General features: G+C 49.7%; 1 protein-coding gene across 1 annotated transcript in view; it reads left to right on the forward strand.

The window, feature by feature from the left end:
* Nucleotides 1-470: 470 nt before the first annotated feature.
* LOC142558042 (uncharacterized) overlaps nt 471-18,801 on the forward strand; it is a 32,704-nt gene continuing 14,373 nt past the window's right edge. Inside the window, exons 1-3 of the mRNA XM_075670205.1 lie at nt 471-557; nt 5,894-6,124; nt 9,425-9,719. Coding sequence (XP_075526320.1) covers nt 5,896-6,124; nt 9,425-9,719 — 524 coding nt within the window. The 5' untranslated portion in view covers nt 471-557; nt 5,894-5,895. The remainder of the gene's footprint in view (nt 558-5,893; nt 6,125-9,424; nt 9,720-18,801) is intronic.

Consider the following 18,801-nt stretch of genomic DNA (forward strand, 5'->3'; position numbering starts at 1 on the left):
GCAAATAAATATTGCTGCGCTTCCTTAAGATATGTGACAGCGACGAAGAGAACTGCATGGCTCTATGCGTACATTCGATCGATCACGGATTCATGGCCTCACTCATGAATCTGTCATTTGCCTATTAATGAAACGCACCTGGCATCAGAAATATTACACAAGCGCCACGACGCAATCCTGTCCTACCGCTGCGCTTAGATCTGCCGCCTCCGTAGAATAGCTATATGTATACGTTCGAAGTTCGTGCGTATCACTACACATAGCTGCGACGAGCATGATGCATCACAACATTGCGTCGTCCGCTGCGCATGTACGATTCGGTATCACCTAAAAACGTGGTTTCGTGTCTGGTCACGTGGATGTTGACGCTTCGCGCGTTAAAAGCAATAGTGCTGAAGTCAGACGTGGCACCGACAGCCCCGGATCAGCCACTTTCTGAAGCCAACAACCAGGATTTGTGACAGCTGCCCTCGCTCGGTGTTGACGGCACAGGGCCACGCAACAAACGTCTCCAGTAGCCACATCCGAGCACGGCTAGCCAGAGCTCAGCAGCAACGGTAAGTGTTTGCGCCCATCGGGCTACGTGATGTTCGTGCCTTTCCATTTAACTGCGCATGGGGTAAAGTGGTCTAGCCGAAGGTAGTGCGTCACCACTATGCCATGTAAAACATGGGCGGAAAGTCTGGATGGCGCGAACCGTACAGTTTCCGAAAGGCATCAGAAACAGGCGTCGGCCATTCTAACGTGTCCAAGGTCCATTTTTCGCGGCAGCCGCAAAAAGGAAAGGAACGGGTAGTGGTGTGGTTACGTGACAGGCAACATGGCGGCTTTCATTTACCGAAGTCGAGAAGCCGAGAAAAGCCAATTAGGTAGAAGCACGCCCTCTTGAGAAACGCTTCGAGCGCAACTGGAGACGTCAAATAATGTCATAAGATTGTCGCATAGCGTATAACTTGGGTCAGTGTGACTTTCTTGGCATGTGTCTGCCTCGTGGGCGCTTCAAAAGCGCGGCATTTCGTGCGAGTTGACCACGGCACCCTGAAAAAAAAAATATATCATATATGAAGTTCTGAATGTTACTGCTGACAAGGGGGTATCATCGTCAATTACGGGCGCAATTAAAGTCTTTAAAAATGGCGTTATCTGCTTGTTTAGAGGCGGTATGCGGAATGCCTACAAATTTTGTTCACTAAGCGGTGAGAACCAACGAGGGTAATCGGTTTACATTTGGAGAACATAGGAACCATGTTATGTGCGACCAGCCCAGATAGTGCTCAGTTTGTAGGCTTTTACAGCCAATCACTTAAGGAAGCGTCCCGGAGCTTAGCGAGTGTATTTTACGAATCGTGTAGAAAGTCGCGCAATGTCGTGAAAGGAGTCAACGTGGAACAATACTGACATTGTAAAGTAACAGACGATATCTTATGAGATGTGTGCGAGACCAAGCTGCAAGGGTTAGGCATACCTAGAAATTGCTCAGAATCGTTATGCGGCTGTCTTGCGCTGTATGTTTCCCAGGAAGTGTACCGAAAAGAAAAATACTTTACACTAAGTTACTTTCTGGGGCACATGTTATATTCACAGGGCGGTCGCGCTTTCACGCTTATGGGTTAATTGTGAGCTTCGCAACGGACTACTGAACTCTCGTTTTCTGCCACTTTTAACCGTTACGTGAGGTACAGTCGATTGCTAAAAAAAAATTTACGAACGACGCGAAGGCGTGCCAATTGAACTCTGCGCGACAAATGCTGCGCATCAGCAGCCGATAAAAGCAGCGCTGGGACAAACTTGCCCTTTTTCTGTTCGCCGACATGCTAAATTTCGTTTGCTCTGCGCGACACTATACTTCTTTTTTTCTCACGCAACGCGCTCTTCAGCAATTCTGGCGACGCGCTTGTCTCGACAACAGTATCATCTTATTTGATATTGCTGATACCAGCTGAGTGCCACTGTGGGGATATCGTTCCGTGCCGCTCGACTGCACGCTTTGGATGAGAATGAGCAAGTAGAAAAACCTCACGTGGCCGAGGAGAACAAGAGGATTCGTTTCCGTACTTCTGCTGCTCTTCACGGAAAGTGTCGCACTGCCAGCTGGCACTAAGACGTCGTCGGGTGTGAGCTCAAGTGGTCTGTAAATTTTACTGTCGACTGTACACTGTAGCTGTGGCCCATGGTATTGGACGCCCGGCTCGGCTGCGGGAGGTACATGGCTACATCACCCCACCGGACACCTTCCAATTCGTAAGTCGGGCGGAAGCATTCCCGCGGGCCAGGTGTCCGGCTTTCGGGGGTGTGCGTTTCATGAGAAAGGTTCTTACAGTCGGATATGGTTGCTTTCCAAAAGAAGGGAAAAAGACAAGGTGCGCACAAATTTGGGCTGCTCTCAGGACATTTCCCATGCGACGTCCCCATGAACCTATTAGGTGGAGACATTCTCGGGTCGAGGGACAAACACGCCTCTCCAAGCTCTGTATTTCGAAGCATGTCGCTACCGAAATAGTTGCATCGCTATTTTTTGGTCATTGCCTTTCATCACTAGAATCATGGTCTGCCGGCTGCCCAGTTCTTGTCATGCAAATAAATCTTTTTACTGCTCAATAAGGACCCCCCCCCATTTTTAGGGGAAGGAAGACGGAGGGAACAAGAGAGGGATGCCCTTAAAAAAGGGAGACGTTAAAGGATTCAAAACATAATACGCCCATTAACTTGCTTTCAGTATTGTATAAAATATTCACCACCAAAGTAATTTTCAATAGAATAAGGGCAGCGTTTCACTTCAGTCAACCTAAAGAACAGGCCGGCTTCAGAAAGGGATACTCGACAATGGGTCGCAACCTCGTCGTCAATCAGGTAATAGGGAAATCTACAGAATACAATCATCCTCTCAATATGGCTTTCACATATTATGAAAAGGCATTTGATACTGTAGTGATACCCGCAGTCATGGGGCATTACGTAGTCAAGGAGTACAGGACGCATACGTGAATATCTCGGGAAATAGCTACAAAGATTCCACACCTACCTTGATGCTCCAGAAGAAAAGTATAGAGTTGCCTATCAAGAAAGGGGTCAGGCAAGGGGGCACAGGTTCTCCAATGCTTTTCACTCCATGCTTGGAAGTATCCTAGCTATCAAACTGGGAAAGGTTTGGACTGAGGATCAATGGTGAATATCTCGGCAACCTTTGGTTTGCACATGACACTGTCCTGTTCAGCAACACTGGGGACGAATTACAACAAATGATTGAGGGCCTTAACCACAGAAGTGTAGGAGTGGGGTCGAAGATTAATATGCAGAAGGCAAAGTTCATGTTCAGTAGCCGATCAAGAGTTCAGGATCTCCTGTCAGCCTCTAGAGTGTGTGAAGAAGTACGTTTACCTAGGTCAATTAGTCACGGGGAACCCTGATCACGAGAAGGAAATGTACAGAATAAAAATGGGTTGGAGCGCGTACGGCAGGCATTCCCACATCCCGACTGAGAGAAAAGTTAAAGGAGAATGAGAAATTTACCAAATCGTAGCGATTCCTTCAGAGGTAACCCATAAGGGTTCCTCGAGAAAAGAAAGCCTGACACGAAATGAAAGATTCTTTCTGGTCTGAAGCGAACTTGCAGATATTTGTAGATATTTCTGGATATTCATAGATATTCGTAGATATTTTTGTAGAACCTTTGTAGGTACTTTTCTTCAACTGTGAAGTTCTTTCTTTCGAGGAACCCGTATCGGTTTCCTTTGTAGCAATTGCTACGATTGGGGGACGCCTCATTTTCCCTTTATTAATTACTTCTCTCCACCTTGCGGGATTTCTCAGAACTAATACGCCGAGAAGAAAGGTGTACAATCAATGCATTCTACCGGTACTAACCTACGGTGCAGAAACTAGGAGACTGACAAAGAAGCTCGAGCCCAAGTTGAGGACCCTGCAAAGAGCGATGGAACGAAAAATGCTAGGCGTAACGTTAAGACGATCAGAGATTGTTATGGATCCGAGAGCAAATGGAGATAGCCGATATTCTAATTGGCATTAAGAGAAACAGATGGAGCTTGGAAGGCCACGTGATGAGCAGGATGGATAACTGGGGCACCATTGGAGTTACACAACGGTTGCCAAGAGAAAGCAAGCGCTGTCGTGGATGGCAGAGAACTAGGTGGGTTGATGAAATAACGAGATTTGTAGACAGAAGTTCGAATCAGTTCGCGCAGGGCAGGAGTAATTGGAGATCGCAGGAAGATGCCTTGGTCTTACAGCGAACATAAAAATAGGCTGATGATGATGATAATGGACTTCCAATCTTGCGGCACCTGCAAACGAAACAGCATGATTCCAACATCTTGCTCTGACTCCAAGTAAAACACACACGAGGTCACTATTTCGTTGTAATTCTTCTCATTCAGTTATTGTAGTGTGTTCTGACACCGCGGTACCACTTTTTCGGTGCTGTAATAGGTTTAGACATGTTAAATGAACCGGTTCACATATTTCGGCGCATGATGCCTAGCCATTTAGTGGGGGGGGGGGCAACTGAAGAAAGGCTGTTTCATCACAAAACAGCAGCATTTCCCTGAAGGATAGTGAATGGGTTCGATCGGTATCTCTGCGACTAAAGCAGTTGCCGCACTACTAACTGGCGGACGACAGCCGCCCGCTTGTTCGATGGGCCCATGTTCGTGAGCGCAGTCGTCGCGAAAGCCAGCTTCTTTTCACACTTGATAATGCATGGTACAGTAAAATGGTGTCGAACTGTTCCTTTTATTCTAAGTTGTAACCGCTGCCAATCCTGTTCAAGGTGAAGTAAAGCAGGGCGCGCTGTGCCCGCCAGTGAAGTGACTCGTATTGTTTAAGACGCCCGACATGTCGTCTTATGTTGTTTTTTTACGTATGTGATTGTGGTGAAAGCTATGTATTAACAATGAACACAGCTGTGCATTTGGCGACCGTTGTCTGCCGATTACAAATCGTCGTCCACTACGCTCGCACGTCGAATCGTGCAATAGGTATAGTCACTAATCTGACGCCGAACCCCCGGTGGTGGTTATGCTCTATAATTTCTTTCCAAAAATTGACCTGTTTTCCAGCCCCAGAGTGCTCAAAGTCGTTGCAGGGCGTCCAGGGCTCCTCTATTTAGAACTTGCAAAGCCGGCAAAGATTACTAGTGCCGGTAACAATGTCGCTGTGCCACACTCTTGCCATGTCAGTCAACTGTCATGTAATTCGAGCTGTGCCTACCTGGCACTGTGCATTCCGATTGTAGAGGCAGCGAGAGCGCGCAAGCACTGTCCGAGTAACCCTACACGGTAAGTTTGTGCTATCATGCCGTCACCGCGATCAAATGTAATTACAAACCGCAACCCGAGCGTGGGCTTCACCGGTCTGCCACAGACACCATTACATTTGAGCTATATCGCAGTCGCGCTTATTTTATACACACGAGCAATATGCTTCGCCCCACACCTTGCTCGACGCAACCAAGGTAGCGGACTCCGTGCTAGAATCGCTGTTGAAGTATCAACATTCGAGTCGGTGACATCCCTCCTGCCATCATTAGTTCCGCATGCCGTGCGAGGCTCCAAACTCATGTCTCAATTTAACACCGCTACTAGCAGGAACGCCGCCAACTAGGCTAGGGAAAAGTTAGCTCTGTGGGAAAACCTTCCTACAGAAGGTTCGCATATCGCCTATTGCCACCCACGACAGGCACAATCGAGAAAATATTTTGAGATTTTAGTAACACTGTAAGCGTATTACACCCAAAATCACCCAATTTCAAAGGCACTTCAGTTTCATTTTAATGACCAAATATTGTTTTCATGCGTGCACTTTTGTTATTCTAGAACGGGGTCCTTTTACGCCAGTTGATGAGGTCCTGATGCTGTTCTTTTCATTGACCCCACAGGCATGGCAACATTATGTACGACAGACGCAGATGTCAGCATCCTCACTCCGAACTACATGACCTTGCTTCAGAGCCTATGCACAATCACCACGCCGAGCATTAACGATGTGACCGCTATATTCAAGGAATTTCGCCGTTCGTTGGACGCCAGGAAACCCAAGCATTCTTCGGCATCAACCTCATCGTTGTCGACTTCATCCGGTACTTCCAAAAAACGCGGTGGCAGGTCCGGTAAGGAGCTCCCTTTCGTTCTTGGACTTACATTTTCGCCTAATAAGGGAGGTAATAGGGGAATTGAAAGCTGGACAAGTTGGTATCATGATTGCCCGAAGAGACTTGGCGCAGAACACAAAATGTGTATCAGTCCACTTTTGTGTTGTATTGTGCGTTCTGCTTCAATTGCTGTTACATGGACGTTCTCGAGGGCTAGTAATACTGCATAGACGTAGCCAAATACCGGATAACGTATCCAAAATCAGCGGTGGGAACGAGATCTCAAATTCTGAGATTTTGCGTGCCAAAACTTTTTCATTATGAGGCACGCTGTATTGGGGACTCTCGATTAATTTAGACCACCTGGGTATGTTTAACGTAGCTCCAATGCACGCGACGCGGACGTTTTTGCATTTCGACCCCATTGAAATGCAGCCACTGCCGCAGGGATTTGATCCCGGGACCTCTTGCTTAGTAGCACAACACCACCACCGCTAAGCAACCACACGGGGTGGGGGCGACATCTCGCGATGGTTTTCTCAACAACGTAACACGTCAAGAGTGCCAACAGTTCAGTTAATATTGCAAAGTACGCCGTAACTATTTCGGCCACATTATACCTGATGCCATGCGGCCTTTCCGGGCTCGTCTGAAACAACTTTAGTAAAAATGAGTGTCCCGCGATGACATTTTAGCACGGGTCCCACGGGAAAGAGCCAAGTCGCCCTTAGCAGTTTTTCAAGGTGCCGTATTGAAAATTAACTCCGAATTGACTACATCATACATACGTTTAAAAATTGCGAAGTGAAATTTTGAACTAAAACTGCAGTGTATGCTCAGCTCGTCTGGCAGTCGGCTCGTCGGAGACATTGAATTCATGTGTGACTGTGACACGGACGTATAATTGAAATCAGCGCAATTCAGTGGTTAATAAAATATTGTATTACTAAAGAGGGCAACTTGGGCAAACAACTGTTCAAGTTCGCACCTTTGTGGTACAATTTTCTACAGCCAGCTGCCGTGTTTTGAGCCTGTAAAAGCCTAGGTAGTGAGGTGAACTTTCGCCGTGTTTTTAAATGTCACACAGCTTGCCTCCGAGAAAGTGTGCGCTGCTGTTTTGTGTGAAAATACGAAGCATCGAACTGCAGACTCAAATAGCGGCAGTCACGCAAACCTTGAGTAGGATAGATACTTGAGCATGTTGGTAGTTCATGTTAACGTAAGTCTTCCTTCGTTTGTCTCTCGCGCTGTTTCTTATTTAAACTACTGCAGAAGCTGTTCCCTACTTGGCGTCGTCAGGCATAAGTATGCTAATTTCACACAAATAAGGTAAGAGGACTTTCATAAAGGCTGTAAGGCGTGCCGGTGATCATTGCTGCGTTCCTTATCCACTCCTTACGTGGTTTTAAAATTTTCTTTAAATACCGAGCGCATGTAATTGTGACAAATTGAAACACCTGCAGCCGCGCCTGGCTGGGCCACACAGGAAACAATTTTTCGATAAAAGAGCTTCGCAATGTTGCACAGAGCATGCGTGAAAAACGCAACGATAACATCAGCATTTGCTGTACTTAATGTCATAGGTAACGCCAGGAAGTGTTACTTGCCTGCAAAGTATGGACGAACAGCCTTTCAATACGGTTGTATGGCGTAATTTGTAAGGCTTCTTGAGAACTAACATACAGAGCATGTCTCCCGGGGGGGTGCCGAAACGTCTTGTTAGGATTTATGATAGCGGTAAGCGTCACTTTAACTTTTGACTTGTGAGGACTATTTTTTTACTTTTTTGTGCTCATCACGTCTTTTTTGTCCCCAATATAGGTTAATCGCGGTATAGGAATTCGTATAGTAAATCGCGGTATAGGTATAGGGATTCGTCCGCTATAGGAATTCCGGACGAATTCGTTTCACGATGATTGCCAACAATACTGCATTTAGCGTCGACGCAACCTGGTGATACACCGCATTGCCACCGCAAAGACGCGCGATGTGCGAGCTGTCTATCCAGGCTGGTTCATCTCGCTCATTTTGCACGACGCGCGGATCCATCAAGCCGTGCCGCCGCGAATTGCGCGAGTGACGTACGTGTATGTATGTATGTATGTGGGTATGTATGTATGTGTATATGTATGTGTATGTATATGTATGTATATATATGTATATTTGTATATGTGTATATATATGTATGTGTATATATTTGAACAAGATTACCACACCTGTTAACTTCTGCACAGCATTAAAGCGATCCTAAACAATCATTCTTGCTATTCGAATCGGCACATATACTGTGGAACAAATACTCTAAGAGATACAGTTGGCGTTAGAAGTTCGTTGAAAAGCGGCACATGCCCGGTGGCCCCCGCTGGTGCAATGGTTGGTTTCAAGCCCGGTCCCCTAGACATAGCAGTCCCATGCTCTACTCATTCGACCATGAGCCACCCAGTGACCTATGTTGATGGGCAATTTGTTAGAGACCCAGCCAGACGAGCAGAAAGGCCGACAGCAAAAATGCGTGTGAATGCGAATCTGTACGTAAAATCTTACCATGCAGTGTGTTCATTGTCGTGGAATCGTCACCAGTCGTCTTGAAGTATTTCCTAAAGTGCGAAATACGAAGTAGTATCAAACAATATATCTGAATCCTTACCGGCTCGCTTTGGTGGTGGCCGCGTCATTTGTTCACGATCATAATAAGCGGACTGCCCTTTCCCTGCCCTTTCATTTGTGGAGAGGGCGCAGACCAGGTTAAGTGCGATGCTCGTTCATACTTGGTACCCTTGAGAACATCGCAGTCGCCCCGCGAAAGCGGGGGTGTCGCCTGTTCTTCCTTCATATTTCTGGGGTTTTCAGAAGGTTGCAGATAAGAAAAATATTACCTATTACGCGGAAACTTACAAGCTGCTGATTGTGACGTTTCCTAATCTCTCTAAGTTTTCCACTGGACGTTTTGCCTAGAAGGTAACCTGCGAAGTTTGTTAATCATGGTTGAATAATAAATCAGATGGAGTACAAAAACAAAACTCACTTGTTATGCAAATAAAAAAAAAGAGGTAAGGCGTGCAGACAGGACACAAGTGGACAAAACTCTTCTCTTCTGTCCCGTCCGCACGCCTCACCTCTTTCTTTTTATTTGCATAATGAATCCTTACCAACTAGCTCAGCTTTCTGTCGTTCTAAACTCGCTCGCTTGACAGAATAGCCAACAACGTGCTTTTGTTCACGTCTTCCTCTAGTTCCGATTATTTTTTAGCCATGGAAAATGTGGCACCCTGCGTGTTGCGTCCGAAGTCTTGATCACCGGTGCTGCGATGCTTCCAGCTGGCCGTGGGGGTGGCGATAGCGATGACGCCGCAGGCGGTGGTGAACGCAGTGGCGGTCGCAGCGATGTCGGCTTCGAGCGTTCCTGCACGTGGGAACAAGACAAAAAGCGCTGTTGGATCATGTCCGACCTGGACCTGTGGAACCGCATTCTCTGCCGAGACTACATCGAGCTGCGCGAGAACAAGTGGGGCGAGCTCACGCTCCAGGGCTACGAGTGGCCTGAGAACAACGTGGAACCCCGTGACATGCTTAGCGCCTCGCTGCTCATCCATCTGCTGCTGCGGCAACACAGGTGAAAAATTTGTCTCTACATTAATTGTGCACTCGAAAGGGAAAATTTCGTAAGCAAATGTGCTCTCCTCAAGATGGCGCCTTTGTCCTTGTTTGCCTTTTTTTTTCGTGTTCGGTCGAGTGTGCGCGCTGACAGCTAGTACACAATTAGCATGTAGCGTCTCGTCCAAGTTTCTGTGTGTACTTCACAATACATTTCATTCCTGGCAACCATAGTGACTTACGGCCGATTGTAGCCTATGCCACCCACTGAAGTGGCACTTAAGTGACACCACGTTACGGACATCTTGTAAAGCTGAATGAATTGGTTTGTTTATTGTAGTTTACTGCTACTGAGATTTGATGCGGGTTCTTATACCTTCTCGCTTTAAAGCGAAGCTTTTTTTGTCTCACTGATTCGTCAGTGAGCACCGAATACGCTTTGCAAGAAAGCCAATCACATATTTGCGCAGGAAACTATAGTTCACCTCCGCACTACCGAGCCAACGTCGACTGGCGGGCTGGCGGATCAGTGACTGATAACGGTGCGAAGAGACGAGCTTAGCAAGAGTAGCGCAAGTTGCGTCTGTTGGGCATGACACCTTCCCTGCAGCAGTTAAATGAGCGTTCCTGCTTATCGGAGACAGCAAGTGCGCGCGAATGCGGGCTTGTCTTAGGATCTCAAAAAAAATCCAAGTCCCTTTCTTAAAACAAGATGATCGAAGGCCACGCCAACCACATGAATTGTATTTATCTGCATTGCATTACGCCCATCCCTCAATGCATTCCTGGCCGTCGCCACTGGTAGGCCGGGGTGCTGCGCACGACAGAAGAGTCAGCCGTACGCGAACGTAACCACGAGCACGATCGTGCCCGTATAAGAACGATCCCGTGTATCGGCAACGGCAAGCAGAAGCCATGTCGGAGACGCTTGAGGAGTCGAGATTCCTGCTGGTCTCGTCATCGTGAGCGTGTGCATCAGACCGAACCCGCCTCGTTGTGACGCGGAAGCGTTCCTGGCAGAAACGATGAAGACCTTAAGGCCACATAGCACGCCGATCCTCGTGTGCGGTGGCTCTAACGTCGATGTGGCGAAAGAGCACGGCAATGAATTGGGAGTTTCGTGTTATGTCGTTACTCGTTGATACTGAAGACGCTAGAGAGGCCCACGACGCAACACCGGTTATGCGTTCATCTCACGTTTGCCAGCGGGCTGTGTAACGTTAAGATGGCAGATCCTATATGCACCACAGCGATCACAAGGCAATACTGTACAAGTGTAGAGTCTTCCGTGAGAGTGCGTGCGTGTAATCAACGCCTACCTGATCTGAAATAAAGGTTATGGAACTTAACAAAATGTCTCTTCATTCAACTTCAACGTTATAAAAATACAATCCTCAACAAGCAATCAAGTCGCATATGCATATCACCGGGTCGCTCAGCGTTTCTTGGGCTCGTTGCGTGGTCATTGGCTTTGGACTTAGATTCAGTTTGCATTGGGGGAATGCTTTGCGTTCAACCATGTTGCTTTACGAAAGTGGTTTAGATTTTTTCATGCACCTTTTCACCACACTCGGTGCTTCTCAACGCACAGCAGATCGCTTGGGCTCTTCCCGAGCGTCGCCCATCTTGCCTGTATGACATTGTGGCGGTATCTATCCACATTGCAGTATATAAGCGCCCGACCCGCAGGTCGGGAGAGTCTGCCGCGCGAGGATTCGCCACGACGGCTCCACGGCGGAGTTCTTCGCGCCGGACTCTCTTCTTGGGGCGAGCCATTGTGGTTTCGGCGTTTATTTTCAGTACCAGCGGCAACAAACCACGCCAAAAAAAAAAGAAAACACGGGCAGCTTGTGTACTGCGTAGATGAGGAGGGGGATAAAAGTTAATTTGACAGAAAAGATACAATACTGAACGTCAAAAGTTCCGGCTTCTGCTCGCTTTTGTGTCACGCCAGTGGGGAACCCCTCGGTCTAAGGCTGCTGCTGCCGCCCGCCAGTCCGGTCCAACAACACTAGTAGTAGAAAACTAAATTTATTTCTTAATGAAGCCCCACAGGATGGAGCCCTCATTCCAGAGCCCCATTTGCTGCTGCTATCTGGATGGCCCGGTCAGTCAGGTACAGCTGGTCGCTTAAGGCTGCGCTGGAAGTAGTGGCTTCCCACTGGGATGGGTACGCGTTGGCTATTGTAGGCCGGGCGGTTTGGAGCATTGCAACGTAGACTCCTAGAGGTCTGGGTGTCCTCCACAGAAAGGACATTTGTCGGGATACTAGGTATGGTAAAAGTGTGGTGGAGAGCAAGGCTAGCAAACGTATTGGTTTGGATTTGGCGCCAAGCGGCTGCCTCTGCACGGTTTAGTTTCACGCGCGGCCCAACAAGGACGTCACGGCATCCGACTGTTCGGCGTCGGATTACGGGATGAGGCAAACTTTTTCGAAACGAGGAGAGCCCCAGTTACCGCACTCTCCTGCGCTCTCGACGCTTGCTGCGATCCTCCTAATTCGGGGCATAATCATGTCCAATCCAGAGCCTCTACGTAGTCAAATCAGTGGTCACTACATCTGCCGTGGTGATATAGCAGTTTTACATATTTCCTGAGAGTACAAGCGAACATTCAACATCCCTGTTTCTCAAGCATAAACGATATCGCCGCTACTACGCTCTTCCATAACCGACCTACATTGAGGAAGCCGTTTGCTTTGCGTGAGAGGAACCTCATTGAGGAAATGGGTGTTCCACTTCTTGAACATTGTCCTATGACTCAAGTGAAACGGTTACCACCATGGCAGTGGCAACTCGTAGACTGCGATATGTCGTTTGTAGATGTCACGAAACATGCGCCAGGGGCACATATCAAAATGCATTTTTTTCGAATTCTAGTATAAGTACTCTTGCACTGAGTTTTACACTAACGCTCCCAAGTCAGATGCAGGGGTTTCATACGCAGCCATAAGCCCATCTTTCTCCAAATCCGGCGCACTGCAACCGGAAACAGGTATATTTATGGCAGAAGCCCATTCACTATTGCCCGCTGTGAAGCATATGATGAAATCAAAACTTAGAAAATAGTCATATTTACAGACTCTCTAGCGTCGTAAAAGCCCTGAAGCCACCCTGTAAATACAAAAACCCTGTACTTATTGAGCTCTACTCCGCTCTGTGAAGAGCGTATGTATCGAACCAGCATATTGACACGTGTACTTATCTGTATCGGGCAACCACGTTTCGCCGCCTAACAAATGTAATCGCACAGCGTGGGACGCGCCTGCATGTATCCGAAGTTTCTGGAAAGTTATCTATCCGCTGTCTGTTGTTGCCGAACCTTATGTTATCTAATTTCATCACCTGGCGCGAATGATGTAGAACTTTGTGGAAGGCACGCGGTCCTCACGCGTAAGACACCAACGTCGCCAAGAACCAGCGAGGTAGCCGCAGGCTGGAAGGACTGGCCCCTGAGCACGGACTTTCGCCTGAGACGACTAGAAAGATCGCCACCAAGTCCACCCCACTGGCAGCCCCAGCGTCCCTAGTCGTGCTGCAGCAGCCCAGGGAGCCTCCGACGTTCCGCGGTTCAACTTTCGAGGACCCGGAAAGCTGGCTTGAGACATACGAGAGGGTCGCTGCTTTTAACAACTGGAACAGCGACGACAAACTGCGACATGTCTTCTTCGCATTGGAAGACGCAGCCGGGACGTGGTTTGAGAACCGAGAAGCCACCTTAACGACCTGCGAACTTTTCCGTAGCGGCTTCCTGCAGACATTTGCAAGCGTCGTGCGCCGAGAACGAGCCCAAGCGCTATTAGATTCCCGGGTGCAGCTACCTAATGAGACAACCGCGATGTTCACGGAGGAAATGAGCCGTCTCTTCCGCCACGCCGACCCTGAAATGCCCGAGGAGAAGGAAGTCCGCCTACTCATGCGTGGAGTGAAGGAACAACTTTTTGCCGGAATGATATAAGCCCACCGAAGACCATCGACGAGTTTCTTCGCGAGGCCACCAGCATCGAGAAGACACTCGAGATGCGAAACCGGCAATTCGACCCCCGCACGAACTCGAAAAACTACGCCAGAGTTCAGTCACTGGCCACCGACAACCTACGCTCGACTATCCGAGCTGTCGTGCGGGAGGAGCTACAGAAGCTGTTCCCATCATCACAGCCTCAAGTGGCTTCGATTGCCGACGCCGTACGTGAGCAGCTCGGAGTAGCCCCTGAATGGCCGCAGCCTCAGCCGCAAGCGATGACCTTCGCCGCCGTCGCCCGCCATCAGGGTCCCCCTCCACGACCGCGCCAGGGCCCCGTAACTCCGCAATTCCGTCGACCGCCGCCGCCAGCACGCCCACCCGTCGCCCAGCGCAGCTACCCGAGGAAGACAGGCGTTTGGCGCGCTCCTGACCACCGCCCACTCTGCTACCGCTGCGGAGAAGCGGGTCACGTCTACCGACGATACCCATACGGGGAGATGGGACTGCGAGGTTTCGCCGTGAACGCTCCGCGCCCGCAGCAAGGTGAACGCCCTCGGGATATCACCGACTACCTCGCCGCTACTCAGTGGAGCTCTCGACGACCGTCGCGTTCGCCATCACCAGGCCGCTACCTGTCGCCGCAGCGCCGACCATACACTGGCCCAACCCGGGGCCGGTCAGCGAGCCCGTATCCGGAAAACTAAATGCAGCAACCGATGGAGGTGCGGTTGCTGTTCGTCGAACTGACGAAGATGCTCCGCCGCCGACGAAGACACCGAAGAAACTACCTCGACGACATAACGACACGCCACCGTCCCGACGAAGTCTGAAAGCAAAGAATACAACGACGAAAGACGACCTGACGACGCGACGTTCCAGCTTCAGTTCAACACGACGCAGCCGTGATCCGATGCCGAGACCTAAATGCAACGCCAGACAAAGAACCACCGACCTCGACGTGCTTCTCGATGGCCACGCAGTTACCGCCTTAGTGGACACAGGGGCCGATTACTCCGTCATGAGTGGACACATCGCCGCCCAGTTGAAGAAAGTTAAAACTGCATGGGAAGGCCCTCAAATTCCAACCGCTGGAGGACACCTCATCACACCGACTGGAATCTGCACGGCAAGAATAACCATTCATGACAGGACTTACCCTGCCACCTTCGTTATCCTCCAACAGTGTTCCCGAGACGTCATTCTCGGTATGGACTTCCTGAACCTACACGGCGCAATCATCGACCTGAAGTCGAAGTCAATAACGCTGTCGGAAGATAAAGCGATACTGCCGGAGAGCCCTCGTATTCACCACGCCTTGAGTGTGCTCGAAGATCAAGTGAGCATCCCTCCTCGCTCCAGCATTGTTATTTCGGTCGGCAACGAAACACCCGCTGACGTAAAAGGCGTCAACGAAGGCGACCAAAGTCTACTGCTAGACCGTGAAATTTGCGTCACAAGAGGGATCGCTCGACTGCAAGGAGGGAAAACTGAATTGTTGCTGACAAACTTCAGCCAGGAGTTCAAGCACATCAACAAAGGCACGACGATCGCGTACATCTAGGAAATTCTGGAAACCAGTGATGCGTTTGTCCTCTTGGGTTCCGCCGCATCTACCCCGACGATGGTTCCCGAACCAGACTATGACATAATCTAAGTCTCACCGTGATTAAGCAACAGCAGCTCAGAAGTTAGCTCAGACGATACAAAGCCTGCATTTTGACGTCATCGAGGATTCGGCAAACACCAGTCGCCAAGCATCGCATAATCACCGAGGAGTGCGCTCGACCACTCCGCCAGAGCCCTTACCGACTTTCGCCGCGAGAACGTGCAGCTATGAGAGAAGAAGTCGACGAAATGCTGCGCAACGACATCATCCAGCCGTCGAAAAGCCCGTGGGCATCCCCTGTTGTCCTGGTAAAGGACAAGAACGGAACCCTACGTTTCCGCGTCGATTATCGTCGTCTGAACAAGGTCACGAAGAAGGACGTATACCCCCTCCCACGAATAGACGACGCATTGGATCGGCTCTGCAACGCTAAATACTTCTCGTCGATGGACCTCAAGTCTGGCTATTGGCAAATAGAAGTCGACGAAAGAGATCGCGAAAAGATGGCCTTCATCACCCCAGACGGCCTCTACGAGTTCAAGGTTATGCCATTCGGACTGTGCTCGGCGCCTGCAACGCTCCAGCGTGTCATGGACACGGTGTTAGCAGGATTGAAGTGGCAGACCTGTCTCGTTTACTTGAATGACGTCGTCGTCTTCGCCGAAAATTTCGACGATCACCTCAAGCGGCTTGCGACAGTACTAGAGGCCATCAAGTCGTCAGGGCTTACTCTGAAGCCGGAAAACTGCCACTTCGCTTACGATGAGCTTCTGTTCCTAGGCCACGTAATCAGCCAATCTGGTGTCCGTCCAGACCTGCAAAAGACTGCTGCCATCGCACAGTTCCCGCAACCCATCAAGAAGGCAGTGCGTAGATTCCTTGGCATGTGTGCCTACTACAGGCGCTTTGTCAAGGACTTTTCACGCATCGCTGAGCCGTTGACACGTCTAACTAAATGTGATCTAGAGTTTAAGTGGGAAACGCCGCAGCCCGACGCATTTTCAGAACTCAAACGACGCATGAAGTCGCCGCCGGTACTTGCGCACTTCGACGAATACGCCGATACAGAAATCCATACTGACGCCAGTAGCCTAGGCTTCGGTGCCGTTCTAGTCCAGAGGAGAAACGGAGTCGAACAGGTTATAGCTTACGCTAGCCGGTCACTGTCAAAAGCGGAAGGCAACTATTCAACGACCGAAAAGGAATGCCTCGCCATCGTTTGGGCTACAGCTAAATTGTAACATTTCGCCCTTATCTTTATGGCAGGCCATTCAAAGTCGTCAGTGACCATCACGCGTTGTGTTGGCTAGCGAATATAAAGGATCCTTCAGGACGACTGGCGCGGTGGAGCCTCAGACTACAAGAATAAGACATCACTGTACCCTACAAGTCCGGACGAAAACACTCCGATGCCGATTGCTTATCACGTGCCCCCATTGACCCGCCGCCGCAAGACGACGAGAATGACGACGCCTTCCTTGGAATGATAAGTGCGGAAGGCTTCGCTGAACAGCAAGGGGCAGACCCCGAGCTAAAAGGCCTCGTCGAATATTTAGAAGGGCACACCGACGTTGTCCCGAGTGCATTTAAGCGCGGATTATCTTCCTTCACGCTTCAAAACAATCTACTCGTGAAAAACTTCTCACGAGTCCTCGCCAACTATCTTCTTGTTGTCCCGTGAGGACTTCGTCCGGAAGTACAGCACGCCATACATGACGATCCGACCGCTGGACACCTCGGATTTTCCCGGATACTATCGTGGATACAAGAAAAGTATTATTGGCCGCGCCTGACCGCCGACGTCGCCCGCTTTGTCACAACATGCCGAGACTGTCAGCGACGCAAGACACCGCCGACAAGGCCAGCCGAATTACTACAGCCAATCGAGCCTCCTTGCCGACCATTCCAGCAGATCGGGATGACTTGCTGGGACCCTTTCCGACGTCAACAACCGGAAATAAGTGAATCGTCGTGGCGACGGCCTACCTTACCCGCTTTGCTGAAACTAAAGCACTGCCGAAAGTTAGCGCAGCCGAAGTGGCGAAATTCTTTGTCGAAAGCGTCCTGCTGCGACAGGGAGCCCCAGAAGTCATCACCGACAGAGGAACGACCTTTACAGTGGAGCTCACTCAAGCCATCCTGAAATACAGTCAGACAAGGCACAGGAGGACAACGGCCTACCATCCGCAGACGAATGGTCTTACGGAGCGGCTGAATAAGACCCTCGCCGACATGCTAGCGATGTACGTCGACGTCAAACACAATACCTGGGATGCCGTCCTTCCGTACGTAACATTCGCTTACAACACGGCGGTGCAAGAAACAACACAGATCACGTCGTTCAAGCTGGTCTACGGCAGGAACCCGACGACGAGGCTCGACGCCATGCTGCCGCACGTCACTGACGAGGAGAACCTTGACGTCGCTACCTATCTCCAGCGCGCCGAAGAAGCCCGACAGCTCGCCCGCCTGCGAATAAAGAACCAGCAGAGGACCGACAGCCGACACTACAACCTCCGACGACGCTTCGTCGAGTACCAACCCGGTTACCGTGTTCGGGTTTGGACCCTTATACGCCGACGAGGACTGAGCGAGAAGCTTTTGCGTCGCTATTTCGGACCGTACAAGATCATCCGACGCATTGGCACACTGGACTATGAGGCCGTGCCAGACGGCATTTCGCTATCACAGCGGCGCCGCTCACGACCTGAAATATTCCACGTTGTGCGACTCAAGCCGTACTACCAGCGTTAATGAACTTTGGGGCTTCGCGTAACGGACCTTTGGACTTTGTTTCTTTTCGTTGTTTTGTTACTTATGTTTAATAAGTGTCCTTTTGTGTTTCGCTCTCCTATATTTGTAGCATCGGGACGATGCTTTTTAAGAGGGGGGGTATTGACACGTGTACTTACCTGTGTCGGGCAACCACGTTTCGCCGCCTAACAAATGTAATCGCACAGCGTGGGACGCGCCTGCATGTATCCGAAGTTTCTGGAAAGTTATCCATCCGCTATCTGTTGTTGCCGAACCTTATGTTATCTGATTTCATCACCTGACGCGAATGGTGTAGAACGTTGTGGAAGGCACGCGGGTCCGAACGATTAGTCTGGAACATTCGACGACTGCTCTATAAAAGCCGACGCGCTTGACCCGCTGATGAGATTTTCGGCGATCGCCGACCATGTTCGCCGCTATCGTTGTGCTATAAGTGCAGCCTCTTTTGTGGGCACAGGTTCGCCCAATAAAAGTTAGTTTTTGTGTTTCACAGTATCGATACTGTTCTTTGACGTCACGACCACGTGACAATATCATTATACGCTGGGTGGATTGCCTTAGAGGCATCGAGGGTATCCTTCTAGCAGACCAAATGGCCAGATCAATTACATCGCAAGCTACTCTTACCGCTGCGGTCCCCGCTACTGATCTGAAGTCTTTCTTGTGAATGCAACAGCGGAACAACGCTTGTGGGACGCGGAAACAAAGAAGCTGCACGTAATCAAGCCACAGTTAGCTTTGTGGCCCTCCGCAACAG

The sequence above is a fragment of the Dermacentor variabilis genome, chromosome 9, assembly GCF_050947875.1.
Source record: "Dermacentor variabilis isolate Ectoservices chromosome 9, ASM5094787v1, whole genome shotgun sequence".
NCBI classification, from domain to species: Eukaryota; Metazoa; Arthropoda; class Arachnida; order Ixodida; family Ixodidae; genus Dermacentor; species Dermacentor variabilis.